The following is a 21,106-nucleotide window of genomic DNA, read 5'->3' as shown; positions in this document are numbered from 1 at the left end:
GTGGGCATGGCAGAGAGGGGCTGGGGGTTGGCTTGGGGAAAGAGGGTGGAGTGACGAGCCTATCTTTGGGGTCCCAGCACACATAAGCACCTTGGGGTCTCACTTCTACCGATTCCTCCACTCCAGTTCAAACCTGGGAATCCATTTCCACAGAGTCAGGGAGGCCAGGGCAGGGCTCTCTGGGGTGTGTTTTGTGTGGCTTCTTGCTTCATTCCCCCTATGGTGGCACCAGCTACTCCCAGAGCTGTGCCAGAAGCTATAGTAATAGGTCTGAAAGGGGCCCTGGGGGTATTGGGCTTCACCAGTGGTGAGGGCTCTGTCCACACTGAGCCCTCTTCCCATCCTTCCTAGCAGGGCCCCCCGAGGAGCTGGGCGAGGTGGTTCTGCTCCATGAAGCCATCTTGGGCCTGGCCAGGCTGGTGCCCTTTGCCATTTGTGATCTGACCGAGGGGTCAACCTCCAGGGGACTATGGCAGGGCTGGAAATGTTGGTATGAGGTTGAGGGCCATGAGACCTTTTGCAAGCCCTGAGATTCCCAGGACATCCTGCTCTGTACTTTCTCAGGGGACAGAAGCTGAGGCACCAAGGGATAGTAGCCAAATCCATCCCATCCTGTCTCAGGGTCTCAGTTTCCCCACCTGTAGACCAAGGTGAGGCTGTGTGCACTCAAGTCATGACATTCACTCTGGTGACTTATGAGAAGAAAGATGATCCTGACCAGGAATCCCTGGGCTCCCCTGAGGTTGGCATGGAGTGACCCAGGGAAGGGGCAGATGGAGCAGCTTTCCCTCACTGTCCCTCTTGGGCAGGTTGGTTCTGGGCTTCACTGAGCCAGCCCTAGGTCAAGCGTCAAGACCCTCAGATACTAAGAGCCTCCTCAGTGGCATCTCCTCCAGGGTCTGCCATGGCATCTTCCCAACTAGCAATGTGCGTGCCTCCCAGTGAGGTATGCCACCACCTGCCCCCATCAGGGTCCACCAGGGACTCCCCTGAGCACAAGCGAACAACCAGCCCTGTTTATTTGTAGGCCTTTTCAGAAAAAGCTAGCAGGGCAGTGCTAAGACAGGAAACCCCGTCCACCTTGTCTGGGCTTCCTTACGATAGGCCTCTAAGAGTCATATCTCTTCTTTCCAGAAAAAAAAAAAGTTTTTGCAAAAACACCTCCTCAATAAACAACATGTAAACAGAAACAGCTGCTTCAGTCTCTACAAATGTCTCATTGTGTCTTTAAGGGCTTGTCCGTGGCCGGCAGTGGGAAGGTCTGGTAGGGGCCATTTTCCTCCTCCTCCTCGGGGGAGCACTGGGGGTAAACCACGAAACACAACTCCTGGCCCCAGCGTGTCATGGACTCTGAGGACAGACAGAGGGGCAGATGGACCTTGGGATCTGATCCTTTGGGACAGGGGTGACCCCACCTCTGGACACCTCCCCTGGGCAGGGGTCTTCGGGGCGCTTTTCCCTCTTCGGCCACATCTTGGGGAGACATGTGGAAGGGGCTGGACCCTCTGTTACCAGATGAGCGTCTGGGAGACCCTGTTCTGAATCGGGATCCCAAGAGGGTCCCCTCTCCAAGCCCTGGACACTCAGCAAGGCCGGCGGCTCACCTGTGAGTCTGTGTACACACTTTGGTTTCCTCCTCCAGAACACTCCCAGGAAGAAAATGGGCACCCCTGTGAGGATGATGATGACGCCAACCCCACAGACCATGGGCTCTGAGATGAAGCTGAAGACCAGCAGGAATGCCCAGAATACCAGGTACGCCACCGGGACCAGCAGGTTCACCTGCGGAAGGACGGACGAGACTGCAGATGGTGCAAGATCCCCGGTGTCTCTCCTGCCCTACACCCAACCCCCGGGGTCTGAGGCTTTCTTTCCTGTCCTGGGAGCTGGGGCCTGAGAGGTCCCCCTTCTGGCCAGCAGCCCCTTGTGCTAGAAGCCAATACATGGGTTGACCAGTTAACCAAACTGTTGAGCCTTGGTCACTTTTTGACCTCAACACAGCTGTTGTGTGTGGATTTTTTTTTTTTTGCTTGCACTTGGCTGGAGTTCAGCTATTTTGGGGGGTTTCACATTTCAGGCACTGAGCACTTCTCCACTTTGCTTTGTGTGCAAATGGGGGGCTTTTACTTTTAGCTTGGTTTACTGTCTTTTGCTTTCACGTGGGATGGCGGATGCTGTGTGACCTTGAGTAAGTTCCTTAGCCTCATTTTCTCTATCTGTAGACTTGGAGTATTCAAAGCACTCCCCTCGTGGGGTCATTATGAGGAGCAAATATATCAGTGCTTAGAAACCCAGCCTTCTGCAAAAGGTGTAGTCACTGTCACTGTAGTCATTGGCCCTGTCCCTGGTGCCCAGCTCAGACGAAAGGATGGCCCTGACAGTTTCTGGCATATCAGCCTACCTTTTCTCTCCTGGGCCTCACCTTGATGGGCCTGTGGAGTGCTGGCCGCCTCCAGCGCAGAACAAGCAGGCCCAGGATGGTGATGCCGTAGCAGAGGTAGTTGATGAAGGACACGTAGTTGATGAGTGTGTACGTGTCTCCCACAAGCATGATCACCGCGGTGGCCCCGCACTGGGAGAGGACCTGAGGCTGACAGCTGGCCTCCCACCTGCCTTCTGCCCTCCCCGGCAGCCCTGGCCTCTCCCATTCTGGCCCGGAGGTGGCATGAATCCCCACCCCATCCCCATTCTCCATGGGCTGTCCACCACGGCCATCCCTGGCATTGTCCAGAAATCCCCCATTGCTGGGTGGCCCTGGCTCCACATGCTGCCTGGCCTGGGTCCCCCAACTTACACAGACAAGGAGGGCAGGGATAGGGGTGCAGTGTCTGACATGGATCATTGCTAGCAGGCTGGGCAAGTGCCCCTCTCGGGCTCCAGAGAAGCACAGCCTGGGGGTGGGAACAGAATGGGTAGGGGCCGTGAGCCCAGCCTCAGCACCTTCCTACCAGCTAGATCCCGGATCTCAGCTCTGGACCTCAAGCTGTCACCTCTGACCCACTTCAGGCCCTAGCAGCCCCCACAGGGCAGCTCTCACCCTCAGCTAGCCTGCTTCTTTCTTGCTGGCTTTACCTTAGGGTTGGGATCACACATTTGTTACTGGCAGGTCATCATCTCAGCTTTCCTTTCCAGTAGTCCCCAGCACGGTTCACAGACATCAAGGCACGTGCCTTGCCTCACCATGACAACCCCCTCCCCAGCCTAGTCACCTGGAGGAGGTGAACAGGTAGCCATTGATCCCTCCAAAAGTGGAAAGAGCCACGGAGACGGGCATGACCCATGAAAAGTAGCCCAGCAGCTTCTCCCCGAAGGTCTGAGTGGGCACAGAAGAGAGGCAGCACATGAGGCTGGGGTAGGGTGGGGCAGGGCTGGGGATCAGGCAGGTGCCCCCACTCACCACAGCCACTGCGTTAGAAGACAGCAGCTCTTGGGGTGACATGGCGGTGAAGTAGGCAACGTTGGTGAATGTGTACACGAAGGTCACCAGAGGGATAGAGATAAAGATGGCACGAGGTAGGTTCCTGGAGGCATCAGAGGAGGGAGTCAGTGTCAGTCCCTGGTGGGGGACATCTGGGGCCCAGGGAGGGGCCAAGGGACCCAGCAACAGAAGCAGCATTAAGTCTCATCTCCTGGGTCCACTGGGGGTGTTGGGGCAGGAGTGGGTACAGTACTGTAATTTGGGACATTGCTGTCTACCTTTCCTTCCACTCCTCTCTGACCACAGGCTGGGAGGAGAAAGAGCAGACGAAAGAGGAAGCCATGTCTATCCTGAGGGTGGGGTCTCTCTAACATTTGCACATAAGGAGAAAACTGAATACAGCCAATATTTGCCTGGACAATCCTGTGAGTTCCCCTAAAGCCCAGTCTGCAGGTCTAGGGTCCCCCCGGGGATTCTCTATTTGTCTCAGCCCAAAGATCCCTGGCTGAGTATCAAATAGAGTCATTGGCTTCATTTGTAGGCACCATGTTGTGTGCATATGTATAATTTTGGGCCAAATGCAAATCACTGGATCTATTTAAAGCAGGACGATGATACTCTGTCTTTCTGAAGCCCAGCAAGGGGCTCTGATGCATCCACAGCCACACAGAATGGGACCAGGCTAGAACACAGTGTCCTGGCTTTCTTTCCAGGACTGTTCCTACGGGGCAGCAGATGACCAGTCCGAGCCACAGGTAACAGCGGATCTGTGCAGACAGGCTGCTTCTCCCATTAGCTGGACCTACCCCTCCCATTAGCTGGCCAGATGCCTCACTCACTTTCGAGGGTCAACCAGCTCCTCGGTGACATAGTTGAGGAAGTTCCAGCCGCTGAAGGCAAAGGAGCCCTGGAGAAAGGCCAGGGCCAGGTGACCCACAGAGGGCGTCATCCAGAAGGTGAAGGCATTGCTGGGCCTCAGTTCCTCGAAATGTCCTGGGGGTCCAGACATCAGGGATCAGCATGGTCCCCCCCATCCCTGCCCACACCCACACCCTGGCCCTACCTTGGAAGATCTGGACAAAGCCAATGCCAATGATGAGGGACAGGGCCAGCAGCTTCCCACCCGTGAAGATGTCCTGGATGCGCGTGGCCCAGCGTACACTGGAGCCATTCACCCATGTCAGGAGCACTGGGGAGGGAAGCAGGGAGGACCTGTGGCTCAATGTGGACCACAGGCAGGTCCAGCCCAGGCAGCAGCCAGAATGCAAGAACATGGTTCTCAAGATGACACTGGAGGGAGCTGACAGCTGGGGGATCCCATCTGTCTGTCCCTGCACCCAGAGCAGAGAGCAGTATGGGGTATGGGGCAGTCAGCTGCTCTGGGGACAGAGGCTCATCAGGGGGCCACTCACTCAGGCAGGCCATGGAGAGCACGCGAGAGGCCGTAGCTGGGGGGATGCAGTTGGGGAACACAGGTTGCAGCACGTAGTTGGAGAAGGTCATGGAGATGACAGCCAGGCTGGTGGGGTACATGATGAGGACAGCACTCCAGAGCAGCAGGAATCTGGAAGGAGCAGAGGCCAGGGTGGCACAAGCATCTCCAGGACCTTTGGTCTGTGGGAAGTGGACCCTGAAAGGGGCCCTGCCTGTGTGTGTGGGGGGGGGCTGGTAGTGGGAATCATGATTTATGTCTCTTTTACTAGAATCTTACCTCTGCAGGGGGCGCATGGTGGGCTGGGGGCTCTGTTCCCAGGGTCTTTGCCTGCACCCTTGGGAAGGTCTGCCTTTGTGTCCTAGGTCCTAGGTCCTAGGTCCTGGTCTGCCCTTGAGGATGGGGAGTACCTTATCAGGAATACCAGAACTCCTGGGTCACTAAGCCTCCTACCCTTTCTTTGTACAGCCCTCCCTCCTCGGCTTCTGGGACATTCTAGCTTGATAGTCCTTCCTTGCTGGATGTCCCCTCTAAACTCTCCTCCATGCTGGGTGACTGTGGGTCCTGACCCTTTTCTCTCTCAGTGTTCTCTCCAGGGCCACAGCATGATTCTTCTACTTCTTTGAGTCCCAGCCCCTTTGAGAACCTTCTCCCTGTAAGATGAACAGCCACAGACATCCATAGGGGTGTGCATGCCCTGCCAGGGCTTCATGCAGAGTTGCCAAGTTCAGAACTTCTGGCCCAAGTCATTCAGAATCAAACTTTGTAACTTCAGCCTGGATCCTCCATCCAAGACCTGACCCCCCTGCACATGCCACACACACCACTGCAACTTGAGAATCTCCACACCGATCTCCCATCCCCATCCCAGGGACCACCATCTATGAAGCCTCTCAGGTGGGACAATGGATATCAACCTGCTGTATCCACCTAACCTTACCAGTCCTGAATTAGGCTCCTAAATGATTTTTGTATCTGCCTGTACCTTTAAGGCCCTTGGCAGGACTCTGGACAATTGCAACAACTCCAAATCCCCATCTTCTTCAAGCCCTGGTGCCTGTCAGGGATCTGATCTTACCTCTAGCTAGCTACAGCAGACTGCACTGGCCAGGCACCATGCCCTCTGTGCTTGCTCCCACCAAATGCCCTCGTCACTGGCCAGGAAGCTGAGAAAAAAACTATATTCTTTCTATACTTGGTGCAAATGTGGATTTTCCTGGCAAGCACCCTGTTCTCTGTTCGGTGGCTGCTGCCTCTTGCCCACACCCTCGAAGCGAGGGTCCTCTGGGTCATGTCACATTTGAGGGGCTGTTCGTCTCTGCTTTGTGAGCAATTTGAGGACACGAACAGAACTTTTTATTGCAGCATCCCCAGCCCTTAACTCAAAGCAGGTGCTCAGCAAATGTTCATGGATGAATAAAGAATGTCAGGAAGCTGTGTGAGGGGGACCCGTGACAGGGTCTGGGAGGAGGAGGATATCATGCTCCTCCCTCTCCTCATGGAGCAGATGGATTTACTAAAATCAAAGCCCTCCTTGCCTGGGTACAGCATCGTCTAAAGGTTTCAGATAGTAAAGGGTTCCTCCCTCCTAAGCAGTGGGGCTTTGAGGAATCTCTATTTAAAAGGAGACACAGAGAGGTCAAGGGGTCAGCAGATACCCATGGAGTGGGGTAAGCATAGGTGTCCCCACCTTGGTCTCAGAAGGCTACCAGACACCCCCGCCCCTTCTTTCCATCCACTTTCCTGTAATATGGGAAGTAGAAGAGGAGACTGAGGCCCAGGGTTCGAGAGCTGTCCTATTTCAGAGAAATTGTCCCCGACCCCACCAGAGCCCCACACTCACCCAGCCAGGCCCCCGAAGATCTCTGTGACGTAGGCGTAGTCCCCGCCGGACTTGGGGATGGCAACTCCCAGCTCTGCATAGCAGAGAGAGCCCAGAGCTGTCACGCCCCCACCCAGGACCCAGACGAAGAGGGCCAGACCCACGGAGCCTGAGTGCTCAAGGACACCCTTGGGTGAGATGAAGATGCCCGAGCCAATGATGTTCCCTGTAGGGGAGAGATGGGAGGCATCAGGCCTGGGGCCCCCTTTAGCAGCCCAGCCTTCTCTGGGGGGGTCCGGATACTGCATTGAGGAAGGAAGCCTGGGTGCTCCCTGGAGGAGGAGTGGGGTGGGGGTGCTGGAGACGTGTGGATGCCACTGGGCCCCTGGAACCCAGCAAGGCCCATTCTGGGTTCATCATCAGCCTCCTGCTCAGTCCCTGGCATGGGAAATGGCACCTTGTCCAGCCAGCCAGAGACAGGTCCTGAGTTCCTCTGTCCACTCTCCTACTCCTGCATGAGAGGGAGTCAGCAAAGGGAGGGGCCCAACACCTGAACCACAACAGGTGGCCACTCCTGTGCATCTCCACATGGACCCCCTCTAGCTCAGGTCCCCAGTCTTGTCATGTCAGCCTCCGGCCATCTGTCCTTCTTTCAACCTGCTGCCTAGAGCTCTGCTTGCCTGAGCCAGGTGTGGGGTCCTCTGCTCACCTCACGGCCTCACTCTAGGTTTCTGTAGCTTCTATTTCCCTTTTTCCTATCAGGGAGCCCCTCCTTGACCTCGAACCCAGGCTGTGGACATAGACTCTGAAGAGATCATGTTTCTTTGAGCTGTTCACATGTTTCCAGTTCTGGGCAAGGGCCAGTGGGGTGAGGCAGAGAACTGGTGCATTTTCAGGGCTGGGAGTTGTCAGGGCAGGGATGGGTCAGGCAATGACAGCTGGTAGAGACTCTTGGCCCAGTCTGGGGTCTGTACACAGACTGCCTGCCATTCCCCTTGGGTCTGCCCCTGATTACACAATGTGAAACCCAGCTGGGCCCTGAAGGCCTGTGCCTGCTCCCTGCTCAGGCGGGAAGGTCTTGCTGCTGACCTCCCTAAACCTGTAAAACAGGGTTGTTATGAGGGCTCAGGGAGACACACTATGTGAGGCCCCCAGCTCATTTACAGCTGTTGCCAGATGTGTTGCGCGCCCCTGTGTGGTCCTGTGCGTAGCTCCTGCCCCCCTCAGCAGTCACCCACTCTGCCTTGCCTTATCACCTCACGGCCCCACGCCCTGCAGGTGCTCAGAAGGCATGTGCTGAGTAAACTGATGGGTGACTACACAGCCCAATGCCCAGAGTGGCATCCAGACCTTGACATGAAGGACTAATTTCCTTGTCTGTGAAGTGAGGGCACCAGGCCCCACTCAGCCCTCCCACTGGGGGTCTCTGAGGAGGAGTGAAGGAGTTGCAGGCTCCTGAGGTCCCATGCAAATGGAATCTGCCACAGTTCTGTAAGGCCTGCCTTGTGCTTGGGCAAAAGACTCATCCTTCTGGGTCTTCAAAGGATGTGGGCAGAGGGGGCTGCTCCTGTGGCCTCCAGATGTCTGGGAGTGGAAAGGGGATGTGCCCCTCTGCTTCTTGAAACAATGGGAAATGTTCAGAGATGAGCTGTGGCCTGCAGAGCAGACTCCCAGGGCAAGTGAGACTCAGCCTCTGTTCAGCCCTGAGCTCCCTGGCAATTAGAAAGGAGTAGGGCTATGGCTGCTCACGTGGGTCTCACCAACCTGCAAATGAATCAGGTAACTTCACTAGAGATCTGCATTCGGGTCCGCCCAAGAGGAAAGAATCCCAGACCCACAGGCCACATGGACAAAAACAGCACTGGTGGGACCTGGGGCTCAGCGCCCCTGGACAAGGATTACTCCCACCTGGTGGGGCCCAGGGAGGGGGTCACACATCCATCAAGGCTGAGTCTGCCCACTCCACCTGCCAAGCCCATAGGCGGGGCTGGACGAGGACACGGCTGTGGCCTCCAATCTGCATTCACTCCTTGTCCACGGTGCTACCCCTCACCCCCGTCCCCGGTCGACACAGATTTCTAGTCTGGACCGCCACGAGAGCCCCATTTGGTTTTCTGGTCACATCCCAGGAGCCCTAAATACATCCAGATAAGGATGAAATAATTCCTGTGCCTCAAGCCCCAGAGGTAAGCTGCGCCCTTGGTCTGCTTCTGGGGGGCAGGGGAGAGGGGCCACCTCCTGCACCCACCGCGATGGGCCTTGGGCCTGGGTGGGCTGTGGGTTTTCCAAAGGGCCTTTGAGTTGGCTCCATCCGGCAGTTCTCAGGACCTGGCGGAGCAGGATTTGCCAAAAGCCAGTGAGGTTGGAAGCCAGCGGGGGCTGGGTGGCCTCGAAAGGAGCCGGGGATGTTGGAGCTGGGGGCATCCAGGGCCCTGAGCCACCCACCCCGTGGAGACCCCACCCCTGTACACAGCTCAGCCTGGCTGAGCCTCACAGATCTAATACTTGGGGGAGCCACACCTTGTACCTCACCTTCCTGAGCTGGGGTCTGAAAAGGGCATAGCATTATTCAGGTGCCAAGTGGCTGGGACTCAGATGCTGGTTTCTGGGGGTGGGTAGCGGTGGTGGCAGGGAGGATCACTATTGTTTTGGACATGTGGCCTCGGGCTACCATTCAGGACTTCTTCCCCTGTGGTTCAAAGGACCATCTGAGCAAACCAGTGTCTCTGAGGTCCTCAGGGGCCTCTCCCTGTGGGCCTGAAGAGGCCTGAAGTAACTGCCCCAGGCTCATGCTCAGGGTGGGCTTGATGAGTGGCAGAGGATCAGGAGGAAGGAGGATGCTGAGGACAGGGCTGGGAGCCCTCGGGTGCTCGAATAGAGGAGGAACTGCTGGAGCTGCATGGATGTCACCCAGGTGCCTGCCTAGCTCCTCCTTCCTCAGACCCTGTGTTCAGGCCCAGCAGATCTGCCTGATGAGGGCAACAGCAGTGGACAAGTCCAGCCCTTGAGGAATCCTACTCTTCAGGAAAAAGAGAAGCAGGAACTTGGCCTAATAGGACATAAGGTGGGCCAAGAGATACTGCTGAGCATCTGTTGGGTGTCTGATTGACAACCAGAGGGATGCTGGTCCTGAGGCCTCCATGTTCTTCTCTACCCAATGGGACACCTAGTCCCTGTTGGTCCCTCAGCAGGCAGCTAAGCCAGGCGAGGGTCAGATGCAAGTTTCCCCGTCTAGCAGGCCTCCCTTGAGTCTCCTCCTCCCGCCCTTCTTCCCTGAGCCTTTCCTGGGTGGTTTTTATCACATTAAGATGTTTGGCCTGATGGGGCTTACCCGGCTCCTTGGAGGATTGAAGAAAGGGCCATTGTTCCCTGCGGGTGCTGCTGTGCGTGCTGACCTATTTCTGAGAGGCAGCAGCAGACTGTGGAGGTCGCAGGAGTGGGCCAAGGAGGTCTGGTTGGTAGAAGGAGCCGCCTGCCCGTGGGGTGTGTGTTGTGGGAATATACAGTCGGATTCGGGGAGGGGTGGGGAAGTCAAGCCAGGCCAGGACACTGGCTGCAACCTTATCCCTAGAAACACGGAGGAGTCAGCCACGTGACCTCAGATCAGTACTGCCCTTCTGAGACTCAGTTTCCCCAATTTCCAGGTGGGGCCATTGGACTAGCGGGCAGCAGAGAGCTAGTCTGACCCTGACTTTGGCAGAGAGGATGCACCTTGCACATCTGTATTGGGCCCAAGGAGACACTCTGCTCGAGGCAGAACATCCCACTCTTGGGCAGCCCTCTCTCCAGGTCAACACTACGCACAGCAAGCTTCCACTGGCTCTAGAACCTGAACCCTGCTCCACTGTCACAGTGCCAGGAGAATGGCCAGGAAGGGCTGGAAGACCGTGGAAATGGCTTATGGATCCCACTCTGTCATCCACCTTGGAGACCCCACCCAAGACACTTAGTCTTTCCTCTGGAGACCTGAGTCCCACGGACCCCCAACACCCTGGTGTGAGCAGCCAGAACCCTATTGAGACCTGGGTGAAGCCTGTCCTCCAAGTACACAAATGTCCTTGTGTCCTCATAGTAAGCATGTGTCAGGTACCTCCCTGGAATGACAGATGCTCCCACTGAGGTCTTGGTAGTACCCCAAGGCAGTGAGTGGGGACATCCAGGACGTGACTAGAATCACTAATTTGCTGGCAGGCACCTCCAGCCTAACCCACTTTCCTGTGGAGAGAGGGGATGAGCAGAGCATAGAGCCTCTGCCTACATCAGTGCATCCTGCCTAGCTTAGGAAATCTTGCCTGTGCCCCACCTCCAGGCTGAGTCTTGTCATGGTCCCCAGTGAGCTCCACATTGCTGAATCCAACAGTCAAGCCCTAGCCCACATCTTACTTGACTCATCAGTGGCCTGTGACGGAGCGATCACCCTCTTTACTCCGCCTCCTGACCCTTCTACCTGGCTGGTGGCTCTTTCTTGCTGGTCCCTTTTCTTGTCTGACTTCTAAACACTGAGTGGCCTTGATCATTCCCTTGGTGATCTCATCCAGCCCCCTGGCTTCTGTTGGCAAATCCCAAATTCATATCCCTGCCATGCACCGTTCTACCAAACTCAGCCTGTGTACCAAACAAACAGGCATCTCACACTCGACATGTTCAAAACAGCATTCCTGACTTTTGTGTCCCCTTTCCCTGAACCTGCTCTTCTCCTCATCTTCCCTGATCAATCAATCAATAACAAACCATCCTCCCAACTGCTCAGACCTTGACCTATGTCATCCCTGACCTTTCTCTTTCTTCCACACCCCACACTCAGCCCCTCCACAGCTGCCACCCTGCTCTGAGCCACCACTGCCTCTTGTCCAGGTGACTCAAGTGGCTTCCTGCCTGGCCTTCCTGCCCTCACAGAGTCTCCTCCATAGTGAGTGCAGTAAGTCATCCCACTCCTCTTCTTCCAAACCCTTCCAGGGCTCCCACCTCCTAAGGAGAAAAAGGCAAACTCCTATCACTCTTTGCGAAGCCTCGAACAAACCCCACCCACCTCCTCACTCATCCAACCTTCCACCCCGCTCCCAGCACTTCAGGTCCTCCTCCCGGCTCAGTTGTCTGGTCTCAGTGCTTCTCATGACCCCTTGGCCACACATTTGGCTTGTGGGTTCGTTTGCTGTTGGTATGTCTGCTCTAGGAGGAGAGGAACTCCTCCTCTGCCTTGTCCCCTCTTAGGTGGTGCCCAGCACTGCTGGATAAATGAACGAATGTATCAAGGGTTGGCAGGTCCCCATCCTTGTAGTTGGATCATCCTGTCCTCCAAAAGTGTTCCAGAATGCCTCAAGGACATGTGATCCTGGGCAGGTTGCAGCCTAGGGTCCTCAGTTTCCTCATCTGTAAATGGGACGTTGGTGACATGTGGATAGACTCCTATGTAGTTTTATGTCTCTTCTGGCTCCTAATGAGGAGGGGCTGGGGTTCTGCAGAGGCCCATCCTCTCTGAGCAGCCCAGCTAAATTCAAGCCCTAGAGACCATGTACCAGGACCTGACAGAGGCTGGATGAACTGGGATTGGCTCCTGGGAAGATGAAGTTTGTGAAGTTACTTCCTGGAGTCCCTGAATATACTTGAGCCTGATCCCCAAACACCTACATGAACTGAACATCCAAGTCACAGGAACAGAGTGGAGGAAGAACCTGGTCAGCAGACCCAAGGTGACCCCTCTGCCGGGTCTAGGCACATCTCTTCTTTGGTTATGGATCACATGAGGCAGATGGCTGAAGTCCCTAAGCCAAGATGAGAGGCCCTCTATGTACCGCTGCCAGAGAGACCCAGCGTCCCTCCCCATCTATTTGTACCTCCATAATGGAGTGGAGAGCTCAATCTACCTTGTTGGATGAGCCTGCAGCTCAAGCCCCAGCCTTCCCCATCAAGGGCTCTGAGTCTGGCCCCAATTTGCTCAGCTCGGTGTGAAGGGCACTGAACAGAGGGTTGAATCCAGATCTGGTTCCAAATCTTGAGCCCACAACTTGCAGCCATGTCACTTAACTTCCAACCTCAGTTTCTACATTTGTATAATGGGTACAAAAATTCCCATCTTGCAAGGTGGGCATGAGAATCAAAGGAGGAAAGGAAGAACGTGTTTTTATAATGTAAAAAGAAGTGATTCTCTGAACAATGGTTGGATGTGATTGTGCTGTCCTGCACAGTCCTGCCCAGCTGGCTTGATTTACTCTGGTCTGGATTAGTACCCCCTGCAAGCTTTGCTTGTTTTTACCAGCTAAACGTATTTCAGGTGGAGTCTCACTGCTGCCTAGAGCCAGTTCTTCCATATCTCCTCATTCCTGAAATTCTTACTCTTCAGCCTGGGATGGGACAGAGAATATAATAAAGGAGGGAATTATAGGATCTCCTGGGATGAACTTTAGACGTTTGGGAAATCAGTTAAGCGACTGCTAATAAACAAGGATAGATTATAAAGCAGGATATAAGTTCTGAAGTGTGGAATGCTAAAATATGATACTTTGCAGACTTTTGACTTTGACTAGACTTCCCAGGTTAGTATGTAGAGAAAAATGGGCCCACCTAGATGGGAGGCTGAATGGGGGTAGGTGGGCCCCGGAGTAGTGAATGGGGAGAGATGGGACCCTTAGTGCCCATCTCAGTTTTCCCTTCCTAGAGAACAGAGAAGGCATGGGCTGGAGCAAAGCTCTAACAAGTACTCCGACCCAATTCCCAGAACCAGTCCTTCTTTCTAGCAGATAGTCAGAAGCACCTAGGCCAGGAAGCTCCCAGGGCCAGGTCAGGGCCAGCTCCTGGGAGATAGGATTCTAGGAGGAAGCAGGAGAGACAGTGGAGCCACCTGCCTGGGACTGTGTTCAGGGGCAACTCTCAATGTGAGGGCAGGGCATGGCCAAGAGCCAGACTGCAGCTGTGGCCCTGGAGCTTCTAATATGGGGGCAGAGCAGAGGAGGTGAAGACACTAGTTCTGCCCCGTTGAGCCCCTCAAACTTCCTCCATCTCCAGGAGTCTGAGGGTAGAAGGGTAATGGTGAACAAGCAGCTCCCACTGACTGGGGACCAGTCACAGGGGGTAAGGCCCCAGGAATTCATCCCCCAAGCCTATATCTTCTGGATGCAGGGAACAGAAAATGTCCCTCAGGAGGGCTCAGAGACACTTGGGCTGAGTTAGCCCGGTTCCCAGAAGTAAGTATTCACATCTTGGGACAGAAGGAGAAAACTCCACCACCCTGCCTACCCAGAAGCCCCTTTGTGGAAGCGGACAGGGCACTGGGGGCACACAGATCCATGCACAAGTGGAAGCTGGGGCCAGCAGTTCAGGCCATGGGCTGTCCGTTGAGATACCAGCCAGGGAGCAGGTGGCCCTTCTGCAGGGTTGGTCTGCCCACTACTGTCCCCAGCCGTGGGCTATTCCACTTCCTTTCCCTGGTTCCAGCTGCCAAACCTGGTAGTAATTTACATGCTCTGAACCTATTTTTCCTCTGTGCAGGCTCTACCTGTCCAGCCTACCTGCAATTCTGCCTGCTTTCCAAGATGAGATCACTCACTCTGCATGGTACCTGGACCTAGCAAACAGTAGGGATTCACCATGACCCATAACCCAGAACTTGCCCAGCTCCTGCACTAGAGGCAAGACTATAGTCATCATTTCCATTTCATAGAGCAAATGGCCTTGCCGAAGACGGAAGACCCATAGGGAGGTAAAGGAGGATTCCAGCGGTGGAGGGGACCCACAACTTCCTGAGCTGCAAATTTTCAGGGCGGCCAGGGAGACGGGAGCAAAAATCTCTGAACCTTGGTGCTCCCTGCCTCGGCTTTCCAGGGGTCCCTGTGAACCAGACCGGTAAGAAAGCCAGGAGATGGGGTGCCCCTGGTTTGGAGCTGCTTGCATGCCCCCTCAGCCTTGGCCCTGCAGTCCAGGGCACCCACCCGCCTCGGGCCCTGCTCACCGACGATGATGGTACAGGCGCTCACCAGTCCGATCTCCTTCTTGAGCGCTACCCTCTCTGAGGCGCCAGGGCCCGGGCCCGGGCCGGGGGAAGGCGAGGGCGCAGGACCGGTGTTCCCGCGCCCGCTTGGCTGTTGTATGTGGCCGGTCATGTCGCTCTCCCGCCGCGTCCCGGCTCCCTGCGCTGCCCCGTCTGTCCGGCGGACTGCCAGTCCGTCGGTCGGTCTGTCTGTCGGTGCGCTCGCAGCCCTCGCAGCCGGGACAGCGCCCACAGGCGGGCGCATGCGCTGGCGCGGGGCCCGGACTTTGGTCCCCCCAGGCCGGAGGGGGGCCAGGGAGGGGCGGAAGGAGGGCCGGCCGGAGCCCCCTCCCCCACGGCCCTTAAAGGGAACTTCCCCTCCCCCCCAATCCTGGTCTGGGAAGGAGAGAACTTGAGATAGACCTAGGGAGAACTTCCCAGTTGAGTGAAAGAAGGAGCCAGCCCTCCCATCGCCTCAGTTGCATCCAGAGGTTGTGTGGGGTGGAGAAGAAGAGCTCAAAACCAAAACCATCCCTGCCCTCAGGAGGCTGAGGAAAGGCTACAGTGACAGCTGTCTGTATTATTGGGAACCCACTGCATGCCAGCGCTCCGTACTCCCTACATTCAGACACGCCCCCAATTAGTGTGTGTGTGTGTGTGTGTGTGCACGCGCGCGCGCGCACGCGGGGGTGTATGTATGTGTCCATTCTACAGGTGAAAGCTGAGGTCCAGAGACAGGTACCCACTACGGGGCAGGTGACACACTTGAGAAAGGGTGCAGACACACAGCCTTTCTCGTGCCTTCTTGGCCTCCAGGTGTTGATGACTGTGGTAGGGGTGGCGGCTGCACCCCATAACTCTTCTGGGTTGGGGGGGCGGGGTCATGAGATTCTGGGGTGGGGTCCTGATCAAAGGCCTGGGGAGACAGGATTAAGGTGAAGGCTTCGGAATCCCCAACCCTAATCCAGGGAGTGACCCAAGGCCTCGTGGGAATTTTGGAGAGCGCCCCCACCCCCTTGCTCTGGCCTGCGTCTGGCTTTAGGTCCCCATCGATCATTGCACACTCCTGGTCACAGGTCAGAATGAGGACTCGGCGGACTGTAACTCTGGGGCAGGCCCGGCGTGGACCAGCCCTGCTCACAGTAGCCAGGCCACTTGAAGGGCCCTGGTGACACCGAAAAGGTGGCTGTGGTCGGGAAAAGGTCTGATGGGAAGGATTCGAGGGAGGCTACCTCCTCTCGGACGCCGTCCGGACCGTGCAGCCCGACCCACCCGGCAGAGTCAGGGGGGCCGCGTCGGGGCCACCGGGGCGGCGGGCGGGGCGAGGCTGGCACTGCGCGGCCGGCGGCGGAACAGCCTTTGTCTCTTTCTGGCGGCCGCCGCGACGCGCCGTCCCCTGCATGTGGATGAGGCCGAGCGGAGCGCAGGGTACTCCCCCCACTCGCTGCCTCTGAGTTTGTGGGGCCCGGCAGGGGTGCGACAGCGGCAGAGTGGATTTGAAATGGAACCAGGGTCTGGTCGGGAGAGCCTGGAGGTGGGAGCATGGCTGGGGGGAGAGGTGCGGGGGACAGCGAAGGACGGTGGCGGTTTGCTGGCGGGAGGGAACTTCGAAGTTGGGGTGGGGACCCGAGAGTAAGAGTTGAAGCCGGAGAACCCTGGGTGGATGTGCTGGGGGGATTGGAAGGGGGAGGCCACCAGGCAAAGCTTCATCCTTCGCCCTCCGCTCTCCCCGTTGTCGTCGGAGCCCGACATTCTTGGCGACTTCAGCCTCCCGCCCCAGAGACGCGTTCAGCAGCTGACTCTCTTAAAGGAGTCTGTCTCAGGGTGGGATGGGGGAGCAGCCCTGGCCTGGAACACTCAGGATTGACGCAGGTGGTAGGGACCTGGGGCCTCTACCATGGCCCCAGTCCCAGGAGATTGACCCCTACCGTGCCTGTTTTAGTCCTAGGGTCTGCTGGTTGAGGATCCAGCTAGAGGTAGTGCCCTCAGGGACTGGTCGCAGAGGGGCTAGCATGAGCCTCAAGGGCCAGAGAGGCCTGTGGTTTTTCAGGAGTGATCCTCTTTCAGAACTTGGATGTGGAGTTTGTGCTTGAAGGAAACAAGGAGAACATAAGACACTGTGCTGGACGGAGCTTGCAAGTATTTTTCCAAACACATAGCTCAGGAGACCATTTTATTGTCATTCAACTAGAACCTGCAAATGCCAATGGGAACAAAGGGTTACCAAGATTAGTTTGACACCCCCAAATCAAGCAGTATGATACCCCAGTTATCGAGGAAAAAAAGGTGGATTATAGGACTTTCTGGGTAGAATAGCAAAACCATTCATTCATGATTTAAACAAACAAACTCTTAGCAAGAAGCAGGAAAGAACTTCCTTTATTCAGTAAAGCTATCTACTTAAGAACAAATCCCTAAGAAGCAGAAAACGGAAACTCTGCAATTATCATCATACTTAATGGTGAAATCTTTAATGCTTTTTCACTGAGATTGGAAGTGAGAAGGGATGCTGACACTCATCAGTACAATTCTGAATTGGAGATCCTAGCCAGTGTAATAAGGCAGGAAAAAAGAGTAAAGTTTGAAGATAGGAAAAGAAGCCATAAAACATGTCATTCACATGTGACATGATTGGATATGTAAAAAAAAATTTTTTTAAACTGTAAGTAAGTTGATATGTTCAGTTAGTAAAGTCACTGGATACAAATTCAATATCAAAAACTAATTGTATTTCTTTATACCAGCAATAATTAGAAAATGAAATTTATAATAACATAAAAATCAAATGCCTAAAAATAAACCTAGTGAATGATGAGTACAATTTCTATACAGAAACGAAAAACACCAGTGAAACAAATTGTTAAAGATATGAATTCAACAGGGGAATATAACATGTTTGGGGATTGGAATTTAAGATGTTTTCCCTCAAATTGATCTTAGCATTGATCAGTCCATCTGCTGCAATCTCAATCAAAGTAACCAGACGGGTTTGTTGTCTGACTGTCATTGTCATCGTCTCTTTCTCCTCCTCAGTTTCCTCCTCCTTCTCCTTCTTTGGTGAAACTTGACAAGTTGATGCTACAGTGTATATGAAGAACAACACCATTGGAGGACTTACACATCATACTATAAAGAAGACAGTGTAGTATTGGTGCAAGGATAAACAATCTACTAGTGGAACAAAACACAAAATGCAGAAGCAGCTCCATCCTGGTTTATCAGGGTGAAGATGATAGTGTAGAGCAGTGGAGAAAGTCCAGATTTTTCAATAAATGGTGGTGGATTGCCGCAGTCCGGCTGCAGCAAAATAACCGGGGGGTGACGAATAATTTGTGTACATTGATACAGCAGGAGTGGGAGCCGTTTATTGCAGGACAGGAGCAGTATTTATACATTCCACACAGCTTATCTAATTAACATAAACTAGATACATCAGTCAACCAATAAGGAATCTCCACACTTAATGGCTTGCTTTTGTTACTTCTCAAACCACTCCCTCTGGCATTTTGCCAGGCACCATCCAGACTTGTTTACAAACTCTAACATTCCCCTGGCAAAATGCCAGGTGTTATTTTGACTTGTTTACAGACTCTAACAGTGGATCAATTGAGTATCTATATTTGGAAAAAAAAAACACTCCCATCCCTACACCATACTCTAAAACCAATTTGTATTCGTCAACTTTCTGTTACTGTAACAAATACCTGACATAATCAACTGGTAAAGATAAAGGATTTATTTTGGCTCTGTTTTGGGGGTTCTGGTCCATGACTGGTTGGCCCCATTGCTTTTGGGCTTGTGGGTGATGCAGCACATCGTGGCAGGGAGTATGTGGAAGCTGCTAACCTCATGGCAGCCAGAAAGCAAAAAAAAAAAAAAAAAAAGTGAGAGAGGGAAAGAAGCAGAGGGGTCAGGTTTCCATCATCTCCACTATATCCTTTATAGCCGTGCACCCATGGCCTACCATCTTCCACTAGGCCCCACCTTTTAAAGCACTGAGCTGTGCAACAAACCTTTAACACATGGGTCTATGGAGGACAATCTAGATCCAAACTACAGCCCAATCCCAGGTGAAACGACAGCTAGAAAAAGACCTAGAGGAGAGAATAAATTCATTTTCCTAAACAAGACGCAAGAAACACTATTAGTGACTAAACACTGAAAGTGACAGATTAGACTGCATTAAAATTTGAAACTTCTGTGTTAGGATTTGGATCTGAACAGTTCCTTAAAAGCCCATGTGTTGAAGACTTGGTTCCTCGTACAGCAATGTCCAGAGGTGGGGCTTTGGAGAAGTGATTAGATCATGATGACTCTAACCTCATCAGTGGATTAATCCATTTGGTGGATTCACAATTTGAATGGACTCCTGGGAGGAGGTGGAAGCTGTAGGCAGGTGGGGAATGGTTTGGAGAAAGCAGGAAGTAGGCATGCCCTTCCTATTTCCTACTTCCTGTAGACCAAGACTACATCTTGTCCTGGGTCGCTCCCCTCCCCCCACCCCCCACTTCCCAGCCGCCATGGCCTGATGGCCTCTTTCCTGGGCCATGCCCTTCTGCCTCGCCTCAGTCCCAGAGCAATGAAGCTGGCTGACCATGGACTGAGACTTCTGAAACCATGAGCCAAATAAAATTTTCCTCTTCCAAAGTTGATTTTCTCAGTCATTGTCACAGTGATGAGAAGTTGACGTGCGCATTCTGTTAATCAAAAGACACGACTTTCAGATGGAAGAAGGTGGGAGGACACCAGGGGAATCTCACTTTGTAATCCTCTCTCAGCAAGACTCACTCACTCCTGAGAGCAGTGGCCAGGGCCTAGAGAATGGTGTGAATTCCTCTGAATGACCTGCGCACCTCTGCAGGCCTCCACCTCTCAGCACCTCCATAGGCAATCAAGTTTCAGCGTGAGTTTTGGCAGTGACAGACCACGTCCTGCCTTCCTTCTCCTCACCTTCTCAACCTTTGTCCTGAATCACCTCTCTCCTCCTTCTGCACCCTCCTTGGCTGCCCTCCACCCACACCAGCCCTCTCACTGGTGGGCCTAGGGCAGCTACACGGGGCTCCACGTGGCTAAATAGAAGTTCCAGTGAAAACTATTCCCATGACAAAGACTTCATTCACACCCTGGCCCTGCGCCTACTCCTGGGGGCATGGTCTCCCCAGGCCAGTCCTGAGGGTCACCAGGGTAGGATGGAAGCTAGGGTGCTCAAGGTTCCTGGGTGAGGGCACACCTGGGATGGGCCTGGCCTGCACACCCCTTCCTCCCACTTCACTTTTCCAACCGTGGATTTTTTTCAGACTATTCTAATCTCCCCAAATTGCACTCTGTCCTTGGTGATTGGGGGCATCCAGTTTTTAGCAAGAGCATCATCTCTTTCTCTGGCTTCCCAGGCTGTCCAACACCACAAGATACCAACTCCTTCCCATGACTGGAACCTGGGTCCCAGTCTCTGGGCCAAGAGCTTCAAGACTGTGCTCTGTCTTACTGACGGCCCCTTCACCATGCACTCCTCCACCAGATGCCTTCCACACCCTACATTCTCCTCCAAACTGACAGCAGCCTCTTCCCTACCCCAGGGCTGCTCCAGGGGCAAACCTAATCCCTTCCCACCCCAAACTGTCCTGGTCCAGTGCAGCCACAATGAGGAGCACCCCTCCCAGACTGAGGCTTAAGGCCCCAACTTGGACCTTTTGAAAATGAAAGGAGGCACTGTGAGTAATTATGCCAGGAAGACAGGTGTAAAGCTGGGTGTCCAAGGAAACTGGGGTGAGTGTCACTCTTTGAAACAACTCCCCTCCTCTGCAAGCTGAGAGACAGCAGACTGGTGGTCACATTGCTTTGCCCATGCTGCTCCTTGGCCTACATGTCCTCACTTGTGCCTCAGGAATCAGACAGACATCACCTCCCGGAAGCCTCCCTGGTTCTCAGAGTGGATGACATGCCCATTCTGTGCCCACCTTGCCACCTCTGCTTGCAGTTTCTCTCCGTGTGAGGCTGCTCAAAAGCAGGGAGCTGATCTTATGCCTTTCTCATGGTAGTTCCTCAGGGAAGATTCCAGGTGTCTTTCTTATCTGGGAACTAGGAGAGGTAGTCTCTTGTCCCAGCTCTGCCACTGGCTTATAAATTGGATGTCAGTTAATATCCAGAGTCTTGGATCTTCCCCATGAGAACAGTGCCCCACAGCTGTCCGGAGGGGCTGTTTGCTTGAACTTGTCACCCAAGCTGTGGGGTTCCTGGGCTCCCTGGCTATAGGATAGGTGACCTGTTGGACAGGTCAGGATTCCCATATTCCTGTGTTGCAGAGAGGGCCTGGGATCACACACTGCCCTGTGCACACTGCCCTGTGCAGCACTCTATTGGTTGTTGTGGAGTCTGTGAGTCATAGAAGACTGGGGCTTGGGACTCTGCTCTGAAAGAGGGCTCTCATTTCTCTCTGGTGGTCCCAACCCTGAAAGGTGCAGGATCAGTCTC

At 54.2% G+C, this 21,106-nt stretch overlaps 1 protein-coding gene across 2 annotated transcripts; it reads right to left on the bottom strand.

The window, feature by feature from the left end:
* Positions 1-379: 379 nt before the first annotated feature.
* On the bottom strand, positions 380-14,870 carry Slc7a10 (solute carrier family 7 member 10). Of its 2 annotated transcripts, XM_046447952.2 has the most exons (11): positions 14,618-14,868; positions 6,694-6,898; positions 4,831-4,982; positions 4,482-4,607; positions 4,258-4,411; positions 3,398-3,521; positions 3,210-3,313; positions 2,795-2,891; positions 2,423-2,572; positions 1,605-1,782; positions 383-1,350 (listed from the first exon to the last, which is right to left on the bottom strand). In XM_046447952.2, exons 1-11 carry the CDS (start codon positions 14,766-14,768, stop codon positions 1,217-1,219), a joined length of 1,575 nt encoding a protein of 524 aa, XP_046303908.1. In that variant the 5' UTR covers positions 14,769-14,868; the 3' UTR covers positions 383-1,216. The 2 variants fall into 2 exon arrangements, with proteins under 2 accessions (XP_058436419.1, XP_046303908.1); XM_058580436.1 differs by lacking the exon at positions 3,210-3,313 and having other exon boundaries at positions 380-1,350; positions 14,618-14,870.
* Positions 14,871-21,106: the final 6,236 nt, after the last annotated feature.

This window comes from Marmota monax, unplaced genomic scaffold, assembly GCF_021218885.2.
Source record: "Marmota monax isolate L192 unplaced genomic scaffold, Marmota_monax_Labrador192_F-V1.1 WCK01_AAM20220418_F8-fsc00101, whole genome shotgun sequence".
Taxonomy (NCBI): domain Eukaryota; kingdom Metazoa; phylum Chordata; class Mammalia; order Rodentia; family Sciuridae; genus Marmota; species Marmota monax.
This window is presented reverse-complemented; position numbering and strand designations above follow the sequence as displayed.

Bases quoted from the DNA above. Each gene is read 5' to 3' on its own strand.
- Slc7a10 (XM_046447952.2), bottom strand. From the start codon at position 14,768: ATGACCGGCCACATACAACAGCCAAGCGGGCGCGGGAACACCGGTCCT. The intron at 6,899-14,617 runs GTGAGCAGGGCC...TCTCCCCTACAG, and splicing joins CGCCTGTACCATCATCGTCG to GGAACATCATTGGCTCGGGC. The intron at 2,573-2,794 runs GTAAGTTGGGGG...GTCCTCTCCCAG, and splicing joins TCCCTGCCCTCCTTGTCTGT to TGCGGGGCCACCGCGGTGAT.